The sequence below is a fragment of the Callorhinus ursinus genome, unplaced genomic scaffold (assembly GCF_003265705.2).
Source record: "Callorhinus ursinus isolate GAN/ISIS: 27379988/994484 unplaced genomic scaffold, GSC_fseal_2.0 scaffold47, whole genome shotgun sequence".
Classification (NCBI taxonomy): Eukaryota; Metazoa; Chordata; class Mammalia; order Carnivora; family Otariidae; genus Callorhinus; species Callorhinus ursinus.
The window spans coordinates 5,587,955-5,602,066 of NW_027397109.1; the positions used below are offsets into that span (position 1 = coordinate 5,587,955).

The 14,112-nt window shown below is 45.0% G+C and overlaps 1 protein-coding gene across 1 annotated transcript in view; it reads right to left on the reverse strand.

The window, feature by feature from the left end:
* Window positions 1-14,112, reverse strand: part of ADAMTS17 (ADAM metallopeptidase with thrombospondin type 1 motif 17) — a 359,075-nt gene that overhangs the window by 71,920 nt on the left and 273,043 nt on the right. The window contains exons 19-21 of the mRNA XM_073882500.1: window positions 13,340-13,497; window positions 10,297-10,456; window positions 7,618-7,753 (exon numbers count right to left, since the gene is read on the reverse strand). Of these exons, the coding sequence (XP_073738601.1) occupies window positions 7,618-7,753; window positions 10,297-10,456; window positions 13,340-13,497 (454 nt within the window). The remainder of the gene's footprint in view (window positions 1-7,617; window positions 7,754-10,296; window positions 10,457-13,339; window positions 13,498-14,112) is intronic.

The following is a 14,112-nucleotide window of genomic DNA, read 5'->3' on the forward strand; positions in this document are numbered from 1 at the left end:
TTATTCAATTTTGGTAGTTTGCATCTTTCTAGGAGTTTGTCCATTTTATATTAGTTATTGGATTTATTGGCATACAACTGTTTGTAGTATTCCTTTACAACCTCTTTCATTTCTAATTTTAGTAATTTGAGTCTTCTCCCATTTTTTCTTGATCTAGCTAAATGTCAATTTTTTTGTTCTCTTCATATAATCAACATTTGGTTTCACTGATTTTTCTTTATTTTCCTATTCTCTATTTCAAATATTCCCCTAAGCTATAAAATTTCCCCAAAGGACTGTTTTGGCTGCATGGTCTAACTTTGATATGTTAAATCCTCATTTTCTTTCATCTGAAAGTATTTTTTCTAAATTTCCTAATGATTTCTCTTTGATCCAATTGTTATTTAGGAAGTTTTATGTTGTTTTTTTAAATTTCCATGTATTGTGAGTTTCCAAAATTTCTTTCTGTTGTTGATTTCTAATTTTATTCCATTAAGGTCAGAGTATATACTTTGCATTATTTCAGTCCTTTTACATCATTGAGGTTTATTTAATGGCCTAGATGATGGTCTATCCTGGGGAATGTTTCAAATGTACATAAGAAGAATGTATATTCTTCTCTCATTGGGTAGAGTGATCTATAGCTATCTCGTAGTTCCAGTAGGTTTATTGTGTTGTTCAAGTCTTACATTTCCTTGTTGATCTTCTTTCTAGTTTTAAAAATCCATCATTGAAAGTTTGCCATTAAAGTCTCTATTATGGTTGAACTACTTTTCTCTTCATACTGTATATTTCCACTCCTATCTGTGGACTATTCATTCCTGTAAGAGAGCCAGCCAGCATAGGACTCTGCCAGCAGAGGCCTTCATTAGCCCCTAGGGGGAAGGGGCTAATTTTCTGGGAAGCTGCCACCAAACATACCCCAAGCTCAGTTCTGAAATATCCCTAGAGACTCTACAAGTCAGAAATACTTCATTGTATACCCCCACTATAGAGCCATTCCTTCTTGGTCTGATGTTTTTTCCCAGAACCTGGAGAATACATATGTCCCCTTCATTTCTGATGGATCACTATGATCTTAGTTGTGTTTGCTTTTATTCTTCAGTTTCAACATTTCCATTTACTTTTCATTTTTTTTTGTAATTGTGACATAAAAATCAAATGCAAACATTGAGTGCTCAATGCTTTTTATATTTTATGACTCAGAAAGTCAGAATGAGGGAAGGGCCTCTTAATGGGCCCCAGGGTCTACATGCAAAGCATTTCTCGACAGGAGAATTCTGCTACCTGTGGAACTGGTATCTGGGAATTCCCTTGTCCTCTGTAATGATCAAAGGGTGGGGGGGGTGTTTAAATGATTGAAGGGTTAAGTATGGCAGAAAAGAAGAAAACAGAATTTTCAAATTCAAAACAACACTCTGAAATGTTTTCTCTCTCTCTCCATCTGGAATGTTTCTAACTTAAACAAATAACTAAAGGCTTCAAAACTTTACTATTTAATTTAAATGTGAGTGAAGTTCTGGAATTTGAGTAGTGTCGGAAAAAAGATCTGGAATCCAACTAAATTTCTCCTCACCATTCCTATACCTAGATAAGACACGTAATAGACCAATAATGCTATTCATCATCTTCCCCTCCTTAGGCACTGCTTCTTTATTTCACATGGCTTGTGGGGTGCCCCTCATCCCAGACCTGTGGCCATATGCCCAAGCATCTGAAGAGTGGGCCGAGCCTGAAAGAGGGGAGCCCTACTCTGGAGATCCCCAGTCTTAGAACATACAACCTTGGGCCTTGCCCTCCTGCCCATGCGAGCAGTCCTGCATTGTGGCTCCTGTTCTGCCCCAGGAGGCAGGTGGTGCCAAAGGTGGCCTCTTCCAGCCTCTCATATCCAGGGCATGGGAGACAGAGGTGTGGCAATTAGATTTACCTATTTTATTTTCAAGGAAAGCCGGAAACTGAAAAGCTTGAAGTTTTAGACTAGCTAGAAATGGATTAAACAATGGTATCTTTTCAGATTTTGGTTCCACCTAAAGATCTACATGTTCTAGGTTTCATTCTTAAGTCAAGATCACACACACACACACACACACACACACACACACACACACACAACATGCTTTCATAAAAAACATGAGGGATTCCATTCCATTTTAACTAAAACAAGGCACACCTTGTTAAGATAACGAGCAAAGAGGACAAATTTAAAATCCAAATACACTTCCTTGCAGATGACTTCGATTCAGTTGGCAGCACAATATTAAATATTCTTTTCTGAATCACTCTAATTCAATGCACAGTACTGTATGTACTGCCTGGGAAGAAGTTCAAATCACAAATGCTAGGGGAAACATCTAATAGCTTGGAATGGCCTTTTCAAGTGGCCAACAAGCTCTAAGACACTGCAAGAATATTAAATCTGGGGAAGCATGAGCTATGTGTTCCAGAGTGAGCCCATCTCCCTGTCATGCCCCACCCTCCTTGCTCCAGCACTATCTGGGCCTGGGTCTGAAGGAGGTGGCACATAGTGTTACTCTTTGGATGCCGGATGATGGTGGGACCTCTTCTCTGCAGACTGTGGTCAGCAAGGTGAAGGCTGCTGGCCACAGTCATAACAGCTGAGTGGATCTGTGATTTCTGCCTCTCCTGCCAATGTCGGGAGCCAGGTTCGCCGATGTGTTTGTATTGGTGTGCAAGATGCTGGAGAGAGGCCATCTGCCCTGCGTGTCAGATTCCAGATTCCATATGGTTATGGCAGGGTTTGGGAGAAGTATCCACAGAGCTAGGGGCAGGATTAGAATAAAGAGGTGCTAATGGTGTGCAGTTGGGAAGGTAGAGGAAACTGTCGGGAACTTGATGGAAAAAGAAGGTTGAAGAAAATGAAAAGGAGATCAGAGGAAATAAAGAAAAATATAAGGGAAAAGATAAACATCACTGTTGTTTTAAAGGTCAAAGAGTAACAATAATATAGAAAGGCTCTTTCACCTTGCCAGATTCAACAGTGAGTTGCATTTTGGCTTCTTCAATAAAATTTACACCATTGGGTTCTTGTGCTCTCCTTCCAGCTTCCAGGCTGTCTTCCAGGCATGCCCACCCCACTTGAAGCAGCCATTTCTTTTCCAGACCCTACACATCTCCACACCCATCCCCTTTATCAAGGTTGAGTTTTTACTTGTAGATGAAATCTGATTATCTAGCAGTAATTTTCTGAGGCCAATCTCCTCACCTTTCTTCATTTATCAGCCTCAGTCCATATTACTAGATGTTCTGAAGAAAGACTCAGGTGAACTAGATCTTGCTCTGCAATAATTCAAGTTTTATTGTTCAAATATATGTGTGTGTATATATATATTCATATATATATCTTTATATAACATAGACACATATATTGTATATGTATGTGTGTATATACATACGTGTATGTGTGCATCTGTGTTTAAATATAAATAAATATAAGACTTGCAGGAGTTTTAAAATCTATCAGATTACACATTTCTTCAGCCAAGCAATAAATACTCTTTGATGAGCCATGACACTTCATTCTTATGGGTCCTCTTTAAGAAACAGTATGAAGTCAGATGGTTCAAAATAAACAGCTAAACAACCAACAAATGAGACCAGACTAGAGGAGGCAACTAAGCATTTCTTTTCTAGGCTCTGAGACAAATTTCAGGTACCATCTTCTATCAATTTCATTTTATCTTCTGCCTTGGGAAATTCCACTCATTCTTTAAGTCTGATTTGTATGATTTTACGGAGTCAGGAAGGGAATAGAAATAAGTGGGTCAGGAAGGAAAAAAGAATGACCCAGAAAGGTAGGTCAGAAAGGGGGGAAGGGAGAAATTTAGTATTTATCAAGTTCCGTGAGAGCAAAGACCCTGTGTGTCTTTTTCACCTTGGTACCTAGAACAGGGCCTGGTGAATGGGAAGGTGCTCGACAGGTGCATGCTGAAGGAAATTCCTGATGTTGTACTGTAGGCTTAGGGTCATGCTGGATGCTTTTAAAAGGAGTACTGAACAAGTGGGCAATACAGAGTAACTCAGCAAAACGACATGTCCTTCTTTGTATGAGAAGAAAGTGTATTTCCCGAGGTAGTATCTTCAGAGCTTGGGCTCATGCTGAGGTTGTGGTCCCAACATCTCAGAGGGCAAGGCAAGGGTAAGTAATAATCTAAGGCAGGGCCAGCAAGTTATTGCTCCTGGGCCAAGTGTGGTCTGTAGACTGTTTCTGTATAACCCAGGAGTTAAAAATGGTTTTTACATTTTTAAAAGGGTTGTAAACAAAACAAAGAAAACCAGACATCAGAAACCATATGTAGCCTGTAAAAACCCAAAATACTTATTATCTAGCTCTTTACAGAAAAAGTTTGCTGACCCTTATTCTAAGGAGATACTAAGCATGTGGTTCTGAACTTACTTTTAGTCTAAAGTGTGTTTGGCTTATACTTGCGTTCAACCATGGCAAGACTGCAGGCCTGTGGTCTGTCAGAATGTTCTGTGAGCAATCTGGAGCCACACCTATTCAGACACACACACTTGATATGCTTCATCCAAGCTTAGAGCAGCTCTGTAGCACTGTTTTAAAGGGTGGGTATCTTTGTTAACTCATGCTGGGTGACGTGACTTTTTCGTAGGTGTTTTCCTACTAGATTTTCTGTGTAGAGTTTTATAGCACAGTGAAGTCCCCTTCTAGAATATCTGTGTGGCAAAATCATAAAGGTGCTGCTTTGGCCTACTGGTGTAATGGTGAGAGAGCTTTGTTACGGAGTTTTGAATTAATCTGGAATCTAGCTGAAAGACTCAAGAAGCAACTTAATTACCTCTCTTCTGTCTTTCACTAAACCTGGGACATATTTGGTCATTGTCTCTGACTATTTTCTTTTCTATTTTTCCCCTCCTCCCCTTCTCTAACTCTAATTACTCTTATGTTAGAATGCCTGATAGTATCCCACAGATCACTGAGTCTCTGTCATTGTCAATAATCTTTTCTTTCCGTTTTCCAGACTGGATAATTTCTATTCTTCTACCTTCAAGTTTGTTGATCTTTTTTTCTTCATCTGCTGTTAGGCCTATCAATGTGATTTTTTTTAAAAAAATTCAGATACTGTGTTTCTTGGTCCTAAAATTTGGTTCATTTTTAGAGTGTCTCCTTTTTGTGCTTAGATTTCCTATGTGTTCATTGATTGTCACTATCTTTTTTCTTATGTCTTTGAGCATAATTATAATAGCTGCTTCAAAATTCTTGTCTGCTAATCTCAACATATGTGTAATCTTGGAGTCATTAATGTATGGATCACACTTCTCTGATTTTTTTTTCTATGTCTGATAATTTTGGACTGTATCCTGAACATTATAAATACTATGTTAATCTTATCAGTGCCATTCAATAGAATTAAGACATCAGCCACATATGTAATTTTAATTTTCTTCTATCCATATCAAAAAATAAAAGGAGGGGTGCCTGGGTGACTCAGTCATTAAGTGTCTACCTTTGGCACAGGTCATGATCCCAGGGTCCTGGGATCGAGCCCCACATCAGGCTCCCTGCTCCGCGGGAAGCCTGCTTCTCCCTCTCCCATTCCCCCTGCCTGTGTTCCCTCTCTTGCTGTCTCTCTCTCTGTCAAATAAATAAATTTAAAAAAAAATCTTTAAAAATAAAAAATAAAAGGAAACCAGTGAATTTAATTGTCGTAATGTGTTGCATTTGACCCAGTGTGTCCAAGGCATAATTATTTCAACATGTAATCAGTATTAAAAATTACTAAGATATTTTACAATCTCTTTTCATACTAAGTCTTTGAAATCAGGTGTATATTTTTACTTTTACAGCACATCTCAATTTGGACTAGCTAGTGGCTACCAAATACAGTATGTGATCAGCACAATTAAGAGTATCATTGTGAAGAATATTGAGGGTTGGTCCAATAAAAGCAACCCCATCATTATGGAAAGCAGAGTCCCTAACAGTCTTTAAACTTTATTCCTTGGTCCATTCCTTGGGCCTACTGTGATATGAGGGAGGGCAGAATGTGCTGGGCTACTCTTCCACATCACATATGTGTCTCAATTCAATCAGAGCAACTCTGATTTCATGTTTAATGTTATTTGGTTTATGTGCATAATTTATCTTTGGACACTAAAATAGTTTGAAATCATAAATGATCTTAAAATATGATTCCTGAAGGGATCCCTAAGATCTTTCTTGCTCAGTCATGCCCTTGAGCCCATGTTGATCCCCCCTCTTCTAGATTTACTTATCCTACTTTCTAGCTGGTCACAGAGCTGAGCTGTCTCTGTGGACTGTCAGATCTTTGGGTCATCATAGTGGCAAGGCCTTCCTTCTTTGACTCTCGGTGTGTGTCATCAATTGATTAGTCTGTGGGATGGCTGCTCAGAGCCAAGATGCTCAAGAAGACTTCCCAAAGTGAATTGTTCCTCATGGCCTTCAGGGTTAGGGTAGAATGTCATTCTTTTGTTTAAACTGAAGTATAATTAATATACAGCATTATAGTAGTTTCACGTGTACAACATAATGATTCCGTACTTTTATATATTACCCAGTGCTCCCCACAGTAAGTATATTCACCTTCGGTCACCAGACAACACTGCTTCCATCTTACTGACTATATTCTCTATACTGTCCCTTTCATCTCCATGACTTACTTATTTTGTAACTCGAAGTGCATGCCTCTTAATCCCCTTCACATTTCACCTGCCCTCCCACCCACCTTCATCCTTAGTTTGCTAAGGACCACGCACAACCAATGAAGTAAGTCTCACCTGTTGCTTTCCCTCCTATCTTCCCTCTCTTACTCGCACACTTGACCAGTTTGACAAAGCGAAGTGGGTTGGCACGAAAGCCACATGCTTTGTGAAACTTTTGCACCAGGCAAGAGGCCCAAGTTGAGCTTAAAGAATGGCCATGTCAAAAGTCCAGCTTCTTTATAGAAGAAAAACATGCACAGAACCACAAAACAAAAACCATGCACCTCAACCCAGAGCAGAATAGGAGGCCAGGGGTGATATTACACACTTTACCAACCACAGTACGATGCGAAGTCTCACTGAAATGACCGGAAATAAGAAAGCTTAACTGATGAGCACATTTCACACAATTCATCTCGGTTGACAGCCCAAGAAAATCCACTTCAGAGCATGTGAAGTATTATGGCCATGGAATCCATCAGAAGTTCTGACGGATTCTATGCAATGAACAATAAGATCCACACTCACTGGTATAAGTTTCAGCCGCCGAAACAGACCCATCACAAACACTAACCTGTGTGACTTACTCATGGGTGCTCACACTCTGTGATTTCCTTTTTTTCCAAGACAAAATAACTTGGGGGAGCCAACACAGATCAGTTGAAAGTATGCAATGATTTTGTTCTCCATGAGATGTTCTCAGGGGCCTGCTAAAAAATGCCTTCTAGCTAGGATTATACATTTTTTCAGAGCTCTGACTTCATAGCCAGAAATTCAGTATTTCGAGCAAGCAGAAATGACTTAGCAACAACAACAGAACATGGTGCAGTTGTACTGCCTCCACACCCCCCGCCCCCCCCCCCCCCCGCCAACCCCACGCATGGATGTTTTTGCCCTGACCCTGGAGGGTCCAAGCTTGAGAACACAGCTCCTTACCGCGATTGGCACGGATGTGAGTTGCACCTTCGGACCTGGGGCTCCGGGCGGCTTGCTTGAGGACAGTCACTGTCATTCACCAGAGTCGTGGTCTTATTAACAATCCGCGTGCAGGACACGATGGTTCTGCGTTCCCCTGGAAGCCAAACCACAGGGAACTGAGCAGCTTGTGGCTACACACACCTGGAAAGGCCATCCACGGATGCAGATGGAGGAGCGTTCGGGGGCATCTTTTGACCAGTTTGTCATGTGAAGTGACTGTTATTATGTTTCATTGGTTGTTAGAAAGAGCCATGATGTTAGGGATGAGGGTGTGTAAGACATGGCAGGGGAAGCATGGGGCAGGAGGAAGATTCTGGAACAGGACTGGAAAAAGGCAACACTGCAGATTGGCTATGTTCTTGGACAGCTTGGGATTCACGGAGGCCAAAGCTCTGATTTGGGTCTTTAATTTCCAACAAAGATTGCCAATCTTTTCATCTGTTCTTTTGATATTTAATGTCTATTGAGGTCTGGTCTTGATTAAATACCTGTACATCAGTCCTCACCAGAGATCATAGCTACTTATTAGAGAATCCCTCCAGAACTGCTGGACAGCAGTGAGAAGTAGGAAGGTTGGTCTAAAGGACACACAGACCTGCCTCCTCCAGGCAGGCAATCTAGAGCCAGTCTGAGAGTTTGTTTAGCTGGCCAAAGGCTACATGTCCTCAGCATCGCCTGCATTTGGGGACTTCACTAACTGGTTACCCTAGATGGGGGTAGCCATTCTCTGTGTGTCCCCAGAGCACCCTACACACTGCTTGGTCATGACTTTGCCAGGGAGGCGGATGATTGGGAGCTAGAGAGAGTGGCTTCTGGAGCCAGGCTGGCTGGCTTGGTTTCGTCACCGGCATAATGACCACAGGATCGACAGCTAGCCGCCATGATTCTGTGTCTCAGTTTCCTCAACCTCCCTGTGACTTAGGGTGCTTCAGGGACAGTTAAAATTAATTGGTACACAGAGAGTGTTTAGAACAGAGCCTAGCCGGGGTTAACACTTCATATTAGCTATATTCTGTTTTTATTATTATTTTGGGAAGTGTGGAAATACCAAGATTAAGAGGATGTCAGGCATAATTCTTTGGACCCCAGATTCCTCGCTCAGTCTGCCTCCTGGAGAATTTGTCCTTTAGGGATGCCTCGAGAGTGTGGAGTCCCGAACGATACCAACAGCTCTTACTGGCCGCGGTTGCAGCCTTGTGTGCATGTAAGAAGCACGGGGCCACTTCAAGCCACAGTTCGGCTTTGGCTGCAGGTCTGACAATGGTGAGTCATCGGTTGTCATCTGACAACCTGGGAGTCATTGGTGTCACACAGGAATGCCACTGGGCCGGCAGTGACACCAGTGGAATGGCACTCCCCAGGCCCCCAGCCGAAGGGAGCCTGTTAATGGCTCCATTTTGGGACATGCTTAGTTTGTAAGTCGCCCAGGAGGAAAAGTCTGGCAGTTGGGGATATGGAAAGTGCTGCCTTTGGAGGTTGGAGGGCCATGGGCACAGGGGGACAGCTGAGGGACAGGGGGGCAGTGCAAAGCGGGATAGGGACAGGGCTGACGGAGGACCCTGAGGCTATGCCAACGGCCAGGGATGCTTTAGGAACAGGCTGAGGACAAGCAGCGGGGACAGTGAGCCAAGATGTGCGGGAGAGGGAGGGAATTCACAGTTGACTCGGGCAGTGTCTGATGGCCCAACCATGTTAGAGCTATAATTCTTACCCATAAGAAATGGGACAAGTTGCTTCAATGGTAAACGAACCTCTCTATGTATTGGATATCTGACAGACATCATCTTGGTGGTCAATGACCACGCAGGAGTGGGTATTGGTGGGGCCATGCCACACTCTGGCTTGGCATTCCAGAGTCCAGGTGAGCCTTCCATCCTAACTCTGTGTCCATCGAAACCCACCCACCCTGTGTCCCACCTCCCACGACCTGGCTTTGTGTCCTGTCAGGGTGAAAAGTACAAAAGGGCTTCTAGCTAAGAGCTGAGAATGGCTTCCTCCTGCTCTCCCTAAACCTCCCCGTAACGAATACAGTGCTTTTTGCTGATACAGACTTTTAGAGTGGCAGCCTCTTCCCTGCAGTGGGCATAGGGGCGGACCACTCTATTTCAGAGTTGAGGAAATTCTAGTATAGACAGGGTAAGTCATTTGCTAAAATATGGCGGCAAATCACAAAGCCAGGACTCATGCTCGGAATGTTTCCCCGGCCTCGTGGGGCTTTTTCTTTCCACTGCGTCCTGTAGTGGGGTACCTGTGGCAAACAGGAAAGAGAATTGGGGAGCAAAAAATCTGGGGGCCCTCCACTGAATGGGAACAGGGGAAGGTGTATTCTGTTCATCCCCAGGGTCACTCACCTGTCCTACCTGCAATGTACGGGAACAGGGGCCAAACCTCCACTCAGGGCAGAGTCCGAGGGCCCTGAACCATAGGCAAAGCAGCTGTGCGGGCACAGGAGTATGGAGGACTGCGTGAGTGTCTTGCAGAGAGAATTGCGGTGGGACCTGGGTAAGTTCCCGTGGAAACACAGGTGACATGGCCAGCCTTTCTCATGCCCTGTGTGCCGGCCACAGGTTGCCCCAAGTTCGTGCCTTCCTTCAGCAAGACCCCACACCCAACGGGCCCGCGACCCCGGCTGCTCACCTCCTCCACACTGCACGCTGCACCCTTCCCAGCCGCTGTGGGTCCAGATGAACAAAGAGTCCTGGGGCTTTTCGGGTTCACTCTGATTTTCCGCAGTGTAGTTGACAGGAACGGTGTACTCGTAATGGATTCCATAATTTTGGTCATGAAATAACAGCACCTGGATCAGCAGTAAAAACCAAAGGTTGTTTTGAAATGGAGCGGAAGCCCACAGGCTTGCTGAATTTGCAAACTAAGCCACGCTGTGGCCAGCTCCCTACTGGGTTAACCAGGTCTTTTCTGGGTTTTAAGAGGGGTTCGGTCTAGGGGCACTCCCTATTTCAGTCTCGGGTTCCTCAGAGACTCAACTCAGGGGCAGGAATGTATGTGGACCCTCAGCAGGGAGCTCTGCTCTCTCCCACTGGAGAAAGGACTAGTTTAGATGAGGACTTTGGGGAGGAGCAAGTTTGTGGGCTCTCAGGTGGCACTTTACAGGGAGAGCTGCTCCCCACAGCGCAAAGAACCCATCCCACATACTCAGCCACAAAGCTGCCCTTGCAGGCAAGAAAGACACAAATATGCGGCTTTGACCTAAAAAGACAAACGAACAGGTAGGGTTACTCTACTCCTTGGAAAATGAACATCACTCTTCAGTCCCCAAGCACCAGCCCTTGCTACATGGAAGGCAGGCTCATGGGTAAACACAGCCCCACCACACAGGAATCTTGGGGACTTCTGCTGAGGAGTCCAGGGGTGCCTGAGCCTTCTTGCCGCCACCGGAGCTAGGATGGTGATGCCCACAGGGTGGCAGGGACGTGGCTCAAGGCTTAAATCTAGAGTGAGAGGGTGGGGAGCCATCCTGCAGCTTGGGGACGCTTGGGTCTGAAATCCTGGTGAGTGAGCAGATGGATGGGTCTGCCCTTTGTTTGGCAATCCATGTACAAGCCCTATAAGGACAGAGACACTCTACCGGTATTATTTTTCCACGTGTAATTGTGCAAAACAAGCCCTCTGTGGGGAGCCTGGCTGGAGGTGATGGGTCTTTAGGCTACACTTGGAACCAGTGGGCACTCCTGGGTCAAGGCTGTGATCAAGTTCACTTCCAGGCCTGGAAGAGTGTGTTCCACCTGCCCTGACCTGGCCCCCATGCTGCCCACGAGAATCTCTCAGCCCTCCAAGGGCTTGAGTTGCAGGGTGGAGGTGAGGTGCTAAGAGCAGGCTGAACCGCATAAACATCCACTTCTCCAAGAAACAGACTTGCAGTAATGCATTTGGAAAAATGCCTCCAGTTTAAAAAAAAAAACAAAACCCTCTTTAAAAGATCTTTATTATCTCAGTATGGGAATAAGACTGGTGCATCAAGAATCCATATGAAACCAATTCATGCAATTTTGCAGCCACGTATAATTTGCGTGTGTGAGTGTGTAATTGGTTTCAAATGCAGGTCTCCGTGGCTCTGTGGGTGCTCCTGACCCTGCAAGCAATGTACGCACCCCAGTTTGGGGATAATGGACGCCCATGTAGAGGCAGAGGGACACCTCTCATTTCTAGGTTTAAAAACTTGAACTAATCATATTTCGAGAGAGAAAAGTGATTAAGATTAAAGAGGGCTGGGACTTCGGCTGAGTTTAGCGTATCAGGCATGGTCTGAATGAATCTGGGCTGTGCATTTGCTTTAATGCACTGACGATTCCTTCACAGTTAATGAAAGCTTTGGGCAAGAGAGGGAAATACACCCATCCTAGGGTTTGCTAGAGAAAGCCAATTCACACGCTAACAGGTGACACGGCTGCCTGGTTTGATCTTTTTTTTTTTTTTTTATCTTGTCTTATGCTTCCTCTTGTAACCCCTTTTAAATCAGGACAGGAGGATTTGTTCTAATGCCTCAGACTAGGACATAATCTCGTCACAGGGCAGAGGCTTAGTGACAGGTCCTTGGATCCCAAAAATCAAATGTGTGGGGCTACGCTGGCCGTGGGTTTAGTAGGCTGAGTGTGGCAGCCACAAGTTTCTGGATGGCTGAAGCTAGGCACAGAAACCAGCTCCCTTTGCTCTCTCCTTGTGTGGCGGGGGCAGGGCCGTCATGGGTGAGCCTGTCCCGGCAGAGCCGGTCTCCTCAGGAGATTCCCTGAGAGGTGGCCAGCGACTCTTCTGGGTGTCACCTAACCTTGAACGGCCGCAGGTTGCCAGAGACCACAAATTAATGGAGAAAAACAAAATTTCCAAGCGGAGACTCTGGAAGCACAGAGGACAAAATGTGCTTTGGTTACAGACGCACAAACGGCCACGGAACCTGTGCTTTGGAACGAGACATGGAATCAATAATTCCGAGCAATCAGAAGTGAGCCATGGGAACTCCTGGACCTTAAGAAGAAAACGGTGGGATTCCTTTCTCTGGAGATCTTTAGTACTCTTAAAAGGACGCCTCACCGATGTTCAAGTGGTTTGCATGGGGTCCCCCCCACCTTGAGACAATGGGCAAGACAAGGTAGCCCCAACCCAGCCTGACTGCCTGGGATCCGTGAGACTACACCGGGAGTCAACCTTCCTGTAGAACCTGGTTCTCCCTCTTCTGGTTCCCGAATGCCTGATGCAGAGCCGAGTCTGGAAAATCTGAGTGATGCTGGTTTGGAAACTCGGAGTCAACAGTTCATTTCCAAAAGGTAGTTTCCAGTGTGGATACACCAACTATGGGGCAGACCTGTGCCATCTGATATAAAAACAGAGACTCTGAGCGGGGCTGTCTGCTCCATGGGGCCAAGTCTCCCTGGCTGTCACAGGGCCCAGTATTTCCTTCCCGGAGGCAGTTCCTTTTGAGAAAGATGGGAGCTCTGCCAGTGAAGAGCCAGGGCCAAGTCTGGGGAGGGGAAAATTCTGAGGCATGTGGCGAAAGGGATGAGATAAGAAAAGACCAAGAGAGAGGGAGACTTGAGAAGCAGGTGGCCAGGAAACCCACCCAGGAACCAGGCGAGCTCCTCTCCCCAGCACCCCCGGGGAAGAAGGGAACTGGCAAGATCCCTTGGAGCCTCAGGCTCGGGACAAAGGCAAGAGCATGGCAAGTTACCATCAGATGCAGTGGTATCTTGGTTGGTCCCTTGGCAGAAATCTTCTCCCACAGGCCCCTTCTAACATAGCGCACGGTCGTGCCTGCAATCTGGTACTCTCCGGGGAGCTCTATCTTCCAGTCGCTGTTGATGGATCTCTTATTGGTATCTTTCAGAGCTAGAACGAAAAGGGAACATCATGGAATCAGGGGGCATCAGTCTGCCTTTTCAGAGGAATCTGGGTGTCCTGAGGGATGGTTCGGAGATCTCCCTCTCCACCTCTATGGGGGAAAGGAGGGAGGTCTACAGTGATAGAAGGTGAGCTTTCTGGATGCTGAGAACAGAAGTCTGGCTCACAGGGGGCAAAGAGCTCAAGACCCACAGGACCCTCTGAGATAGAATGCCAGGGGATGGAGACAAGCACAGCCCAATCACATTTTACTAAACTTCCAGGATAGAGGGTCTTCTGCCTGATGGATGAACTCTATTTTAATGTGTCCAACACGACAAAGAGGGGTTTGGTTGTCCACAACAGCCAAACTCTGGAAAGAGCCAAGATGTCCATCGACAGATGAATGAAGAAGATGTTGTGTACACACACACACACACACACACACACACACACACACACAATGGAATATTATGCAGTCATCAAAAAGAATGAAATCTCGCCATTTGCAACAACATGGATGGAACTGGAGGGTATTATGCTGAGCAAAATAAGTCTATCAGAGAAAGACATGTATCATTATGACCTCACTGATATGAGGAATTCTTAATCTCGGGAAACAAA